Source organism: Epinephelus moara, chromosome 18, assembly GCF_006386435.1.
Source record: "Epinephelus moara isolate mb chromosome 18, YSFRI_EMoa_1.0, whole genome shotgun sequence".
NCBI lineage: Eukaryota > Metazoa > Chordata > Actinopteri > Perciformes > Serranidae > Epinephelus > Epinephelus moara.
In genome coordinates, this window is record NC_065523.1 from 1 (window position 1) to 6,676 (window position 6,676).

The 6,676-nt window shown below is 38.9% G+C and overlaps 1 protein-coding gene across 1 annotated transcript; it reads right to left on the reverse strand.

Annotated features, from left to right (window-relative positions):
• Positions 1–128: 128 nt before the first annotated feature.
• Positions 129–6,593, reverse strand: LOC126406034 (uncharacterized). The gene is made up of 6 exons (XM_050070149.1): positions 5,423–6,593; positions 3,636–4,034; positions 3,367–3,522; positions 2,378–2,589; positions 1,832–2,145; positions 129–1,738 (listed from the first exon to the last, which is right to left on the reverse strand). The coding sequence occupies exons 1-6, from the start codon at positions 5,428–5,430 to the stop codon at positions 1,517–1,519; spliced, it is 1,311 nt and encodes a 436-aa protein (XP_049926106.1). The 5' UTR covers positions 5,431–6,593; the 3' UTR covers positions 129–1,516.
• Between the last annotated feature and the right edge of the window lie 83 nt (positions 6,594–6,676).

The window sequence follows — 6,676 nt, forward strand, 5'->3', positions numbered from 1 at the left end:
TCTGGTCCAGCCAGCTGGTTGAGAGTGCAGATGTTTTTATCTAGATTTCTGAAGTCCTAATGACTGAAAGAAAGGCAGTTTCCTGGTTCAATACTAATATTTTAAGGATAATAAATGAGTCAATTTCAGTATTTACAATTAAACAAATAACTTTAATTTTTTTTTAAAACATAAACAGGTAAACAGAATGAATTGACCTATGCAACATCACTGATATTTAAATTTGGGTATTTAATTATCTGAATTATGAAGCTGATTGATTAGGTGAGGTCAATGTTAGGCAGGAAAATGGTTCAAAAGTCAAAAGGGATAAAATCTCCATTGAAACACAGCTAAGTGGGCTTAATGGGAGCAGGTGGGCTTAAAGGGAACATCAGTGAATTTCTGGTTAAAAGTCAGAATATTTTATTCTACACATATGACATAAAAAAACAACTACATGACATGAATCTATATATGCTGCACTAACATAACATGAAAAGTATCAATTGATCATGCATTTAAGTAATTAGCTATACTCATTTACATCCACCCTAAATGGTGTGTTTTTTTTGCTAGTGTCCCCTTTAAGCCCACTTGGTAAAAATGTTAATTAAAAAATAAATAAAGATAAATATACACATGTATTATCTATTTAACAGTATAATAGGATATTCTGCCTACAAAAATGTAAACTACACATGCTTATCATGCTTTATGTCATTGCAATGAACAATGCTATGCAGTGACTGTATTGATGCAGCATGTGGGCTGTTGGCTAGCATGCTAAAACACATATTTTGACTTCAAAAGAAAAAATATTTCTAATTCTAGTAAAATTCTAACATATGTTTTATTTAAAGCACTAATCTCTTAAATTTTGATAACAAATGAGTACTTAGCAAAAGCAGGAGTAGAAATATGGAAAAAATGTTTTTTCAGGGCATCAAAATCACTGAAGTTTTTTGCTACTTCTTCTGGGAGCAGCAGGCACATGTCACACATGTGCTTCGATAACTCAAGATCGACAAAACTGATTGGCTTACAATCAAAAGTATAATTTATGTAACAAGCAGCTTCATTGGAAGAACCATGAACCAGCAAAAATGGTGATGTAGTTTTTTTTTTAATTGACTCAGAAGTCACAAGTGGGCTTATATGGTACGTGGGCTTAATAGGTACGCTTACCCTATCTGTCACAGTCAGCTTATCCAAACAGAAATACAGACCGGCAAAAAAGAACAGCATAGAATGAGATGCAGTACTCAAAAATCATCATCGATCTTTAAAGATCGCCTACATTGAGGCTCTTACACCTGTACAATTCCAGCAAGGTAACCAAAAAAACAAACAAACAAACAAAAAACCCACACACAAGGAGTGGGGGGTTGTGGCACTTATGGTTTTTTCTGTCTAAAAAGAGCTAAGATGGCATAAAAACGACCATGGTTTAAGGCGCTATTGTATGACACCCTTGTAAAAAAGGAGCCAGGTCATAAAAGGTGACAGAGATTGTCCGACTAGTTGGTCACAGGTTTTAATTTTGCGCAGCAACAAAGTCTTGGGCCATTGACAAGGCCTGCCTGTAAATTTCCACACCAAACTCCTCACTGGTCAAAAAAGGGTGGATGTGGAGCCTCAAATGTCCCTCGACTGTCTGCTGCATATTCTGGGGAGCTAGTGGAACCTCAACCGCAGCCTCTGGGTCTGGGGTTCCAACAGGTCCTTCCCAGTCAATGCCCCAGGTTGTCGCATCAATCTGTAGAAATATGAACCACACATTGTTAGAACTATCAAGTTAAATAGGCTTGTTTATAAATGATCATGTGTTGTACAATAAAATCAACGTTACCTGCTCTGGATTCTGTTGATTGCCCAATAGCAGGCCAGCCACCCATAATTGCTCTGGGGACCTATTTCCCTCTGTGGAAAGAGGATGCTTGTCCCACATCCGCATGAACTCGTGAAGATGCCAGTTGAGTCTTGTCAGAAAGACATAGTGCAGACAGATCACGTGAAGATCTTGATCTGGATCCAGTAGACCAAGATCTTCGAGATGCCTGAAGATGGTGTAGTAGTTGCAGACAACCATGCACCACACATCACGCCACAGCCTTTCTATTCTTTGGTTGTGAACACTTTTCCCTGTTATGTGGCTTCTTCTCTCTGATTTAGATCAACTGGACATATAGGTAAGACAGAGACAGATCTATCGTCAGTGGGGTGAGGCTTGGCACAATTAACTTTTTCCAACCTAACAAAAATTCAATGTCCTTAATTTTCCCTTAATGATGTAATGTTTAGTAAATTTAAGACAATTATAATCGCCACATTTGTTTTGGGCATGTATATAGAACATCCCACGGATAGAACATGTACAAAAACACAAAATTCTTACCAGGTCCACGTTGTGGATGTTCCAACATGTATCGAGCAACATCAACATTTTCACCTCCCTTGTCACTTCTGACACGGTGGGGCAAACCATGCTTATTCACTGCTGTTAGAAAACACTGGAGAACTGTTGATGCCCTGTTGTTTGCATTAGCTGTAAGATACATAATGCGTTGGCTATACCCGTCAATGCCTCCGTGTATCACAATTCTCCAGCTGTGAAGAGAAAAACAATTATTTACATAAATTATTAGGGAGTAATAAAGGAATGTACATTACAGCCTTTTAAAACTTAGTAATACAATATTTTTTCAAAATGTATACATAACAAGATTTGTTGACAAAACCTTAAAGCCCCACTATGTAGTTTTTCGACCTTAAAATAATGTTTCTAAACTCACTTAAGTGTTAGAAAAATAGTTAACAGGATGAATGGTGCCGCCGCTGCACATGTACAAAAACATGTCCAGTTGCGCCGACAACACCGGTAGGCTACCTGTAATGACTGCGGTGACAACGCCGGTGTTGAACACCGGCAGCACCGGTACCGGTTATGGCTACGGCACCAGTAGGCTGCCAGTAATGACGGCAGCGACGGCAATGGCGCCGGTGACGGCACTGGCAACAAATTCTCATAGGCTACAGTGTGTCTCTGAGAAAAACACAGTATCAGACAGTTGCTCTTCTCAACCAGAGGACCAGTACCACAAATCCTACGCAGTGTTGCTTTAAGGACAATTTTAATTTGAAGTAAAATAGCACTATTACCATGTAACGGTAGAAGAGCGAGGTACATAAGTTTGAGGAGATGGTGGATGTTATGCATAGTAGATGTGATAGAGAAGCTGACTTTTTCTTCCTCTCCATAAATGTAATAATTTAATGTAATTTGGGAAATATGTATTGAATATACAGCCAATGAGATCTGAATTTGTATGACAGTGAGCACAAATTGGGTAACAACTTGTTTTATCAATGTAAAAATTGTCTTACCGGATTAATTTATGGTTGCCGTCGATGTGCCAGAGAGACAGGGGACCCGGAACAGAGTATGGGACCCTAGGAGTGATGTTAAGTTGAAGCCCGCGAAGAAAATTGCCAACAGGATCAACTGCTTTCAAACACTGGCGCACCCTGTACTGCTGGACTCTTGATGAAGAATATAGATGATAAAATTAAGGTAAAAATGCTCAGTGGTTTAAGCAGTGACAGTTTTAGACAAATTATTATTATTATATATAGGCAATGAGTCAGTAACTAACCTGATTCCTTTAGAATTGAGATGCCCAGTCACAGTCCTTACTCCAGCGTTTGGGCAATGGGAAATGTATTCTGAAATCACTTGCCCAAGTTCTTCATCTGTGATATCAGAATAAGTCTGTCGCACAGAGAGTCCATATTCTGTCATTCTCCTTCGAATTGTTCTTTTGCTCACGCTAAAAATTCTAGCGATATCGTCAACCTCAATTGCCATGTGCAAAAGAGAGAACACACGCTCCTCATTAGGCATCCTCAATTCCCCGGCAGCAGCTAAAACCGCCAAGACATCGCTGATGCTCTCCAAGGTGATGAGAACATGATCAGTCTCAGCTTGGGGCATTTGCAGCTCATTTGCCAATGCGTCAAAGGTGTCTGCAATATGCCCGAGCACCTCCTGTTGGCTGGAAAAAAAATCCATGACATAACAATGACATTGAATAATGAGAACGCAGGGCGTAAAACTAACACCCGCCAAGCGCCAGTGGCGGGTAAAAAATGAGTTTGGCATGTAAAACAAAAACACACACCCGCCAGTGGCCGATGGAAAATTTTGAATTGCATGTGGGTTTTTTTATGTGCTTGACGTCAGCTACCGGAACCCTGGGCATTCTAGGTAACTTCTGAGCAAGATGTGGCGACACATTTCTGCCGTGAAGCCACCGCCAGAAGAAGAAAAACGAAGATGAACATGTTGGATTTGGACAGGAAGAACAGACAGTTAAATGGAGTACAAATGTCACACGGCATTTTATTGAAAAATGGAAACTAGACAATGCGGGCCAGCCGCAGTCATGGTTGACCTACGACCCCCACACCAACACGATGAGCTGCAGCCTTTGCACACCAAAGAAACACGGAGGATAGGGTTGGATTTTCCTAAAGTTGGATTTTCATACGAAAAATGTAAGGTAACTATTTTTAGTCAAACAAGGCACGATTTTTTTTATTTGGCTGGTGAAAAATATGTTTGTATGCTGATAAATTTTTGAAGGTCACTAGCCAATGGCAGATGAGGTAAAAAGTTAATTTTATGTCCTGTGAGAAAAAAATAAGGTTTATAGTGAACCTTCAGTATTCTTCTAAGTGAGCCATATTTATCTGTTTTACGGCAACAACAATTTCAATTATATCAATCATAAACACAGATTTCCTGTGTTTATCCCAAATGAAATCTTGTTTCGTTTTTAAATTAAAACTTTATGGTTCTTTATGTAAAGTATATAAAAACAGAAAAGCTGTCAAGACATCCAGCCTACTACAAGATATGGTATAACATACTGCCAGATAAAATATTGCTCCTGTTATTTTCATACATTAATGTAATGTTATATTTATTGCTCATTTATGTATTTGTTTGCTCTGTTTTATGTGACGTAGACATTTATGGACTTTTCCTTAACACTGTTCTCACTGTATCTCCGTATTGATAGTCATTTGTTATGTATTGTAATTGGTTTTAAAGACTTGACAAAAGTGTAGGAAAATAAAAATAAAAAGCCAGATATGGGTCGCACATGCGCAGTCGGGTCCAGTCGGTTCCGCCAACTTGAACAACACAGCTTTGAAAAAAACGGAAAAAAGGCACCCAACTGAATTGCGATACAGGAAAAAAAAAATGCGCGAGGAAAATGACGTCAATATGTACAAAAAAAACAGTTGAACCAATTATAAAAGTATTTTGTCCGAATGTTGTTACCATGTTCAAGTCACATCGGGCAGGGACTCACATCGGATAATGACAGCCACTACAGCATTTAAAATAAATGGCATAACGTTATAATAAACTCACCTAGCCATATCTGTTAACACGTTTTGATCAATAATTTATATTCCAGCCGTTGTATGTTTTCCAAAGCAGTAAAATGTCCAAGTAATGGTGTGAGCACTACCATCCGACCAGACGAAAGAACAAACGAGGTAACAGCAGGGCCGTTTATCCAGTGTATTTCTTGTTCCCTTCTTCTTCTTCTTCTCTTCCATTTCCGGCAGGCTAGATGCCTTGTGGCACATTGCTGCCTCTCCCCGGTTAACCACAGAACTGCTTCAAAGGGACAAACATTCAGGACTGCGTTGATAACCTGGGACTGGTTTTCTGACGGGTTTAAGAGGTGCTGGAGGCCTATTTTGAAACAGTATTCCATAATTTAATGCCCTGGGCCCGGACAACAGACCTGTTTGTCCCCCCTATCGGCAGGGGACAAAGTCTTCACACGCACACATGCACACTCACAACATACAGAGTAGAAGAAGGGAAAAGGGGAGATATAGAAGGTTCATACTTTGGTTATAATTTTTGCCACCTCAGATATACGTTGGGGACTCAAGCTTCTGCCATTTTCAGCTTAATATCTCCTCAAACTTGTTGCAGAAAATCCTCTTCTGCCCCCACTTTCGTCTGATATGCGTACAGAAGTATAAAAAAAAAAAGAAAAGAAGTGTTTTTGGTCTGTTTATTTGTTTCTGTTGACTGCTGTTGACTGCTGATTTTATTTTTTGTTATGTGACATAGAACATGACAATCAAACTGTTTCTAAAATTTAGTTAATTGTTCTTTGACACTCAAAAACAAGAACACTTTGTGTTTCAATTTTATTTTTTGTATTTCAAAACGAAAATAGAATAAACCAATGATTTTTGATTTTTAATTCCCATTCATCAAAAGAAAATCCAATGACCAAAAGATACACTGACCCCGGTTGCCCCCCGTCATGAGGCCATGCAAGTCTGTGCCAGTAAAGTGAAACTGCGAGTGTTTGTTGGTGCGTAAGGGAAAAAGCAGTGCACGTGGGAATTTATTTATGAAAAACCGTCTAAACTATAAATTTTTTTTCAAATTCTAGAGCTAACACATGGAAACGAGCGCTGACTGGTTTGGGAGAAGAGAGGGAAAGACCAATACTTGATTTAAAAACAAATTAGACAAGAACAAAAGTTGGAGGTTCTTTGTGTTTGCCTCTCACCATGAGAAGTGCCTCAACTGAATACATACGTCATGGTCAAAAGAGTAATATAACAATACAGGACACTTTTGAGGCTCTAAACT

Bases quoted from the DNA above. Each gene is read 5' to 3' on its own strand.
- LOC126406034 (XM_050070149.1), bottom strand. The intron at 3,523-3,635 runs GTTAGTTACTGA...TTCTTCATCAAG, and splicing joins CTCAATTCTAAAGGAATCAG to AGTCCAGCAGTACAGGGTGC. The intron at 2,146-2,377 runs GTAAGAATTTTG...GATCTAAATCAG, and splicing joins ACATCCACAACGTGGACCTG to AGAGAAGAAGCCACATAACA.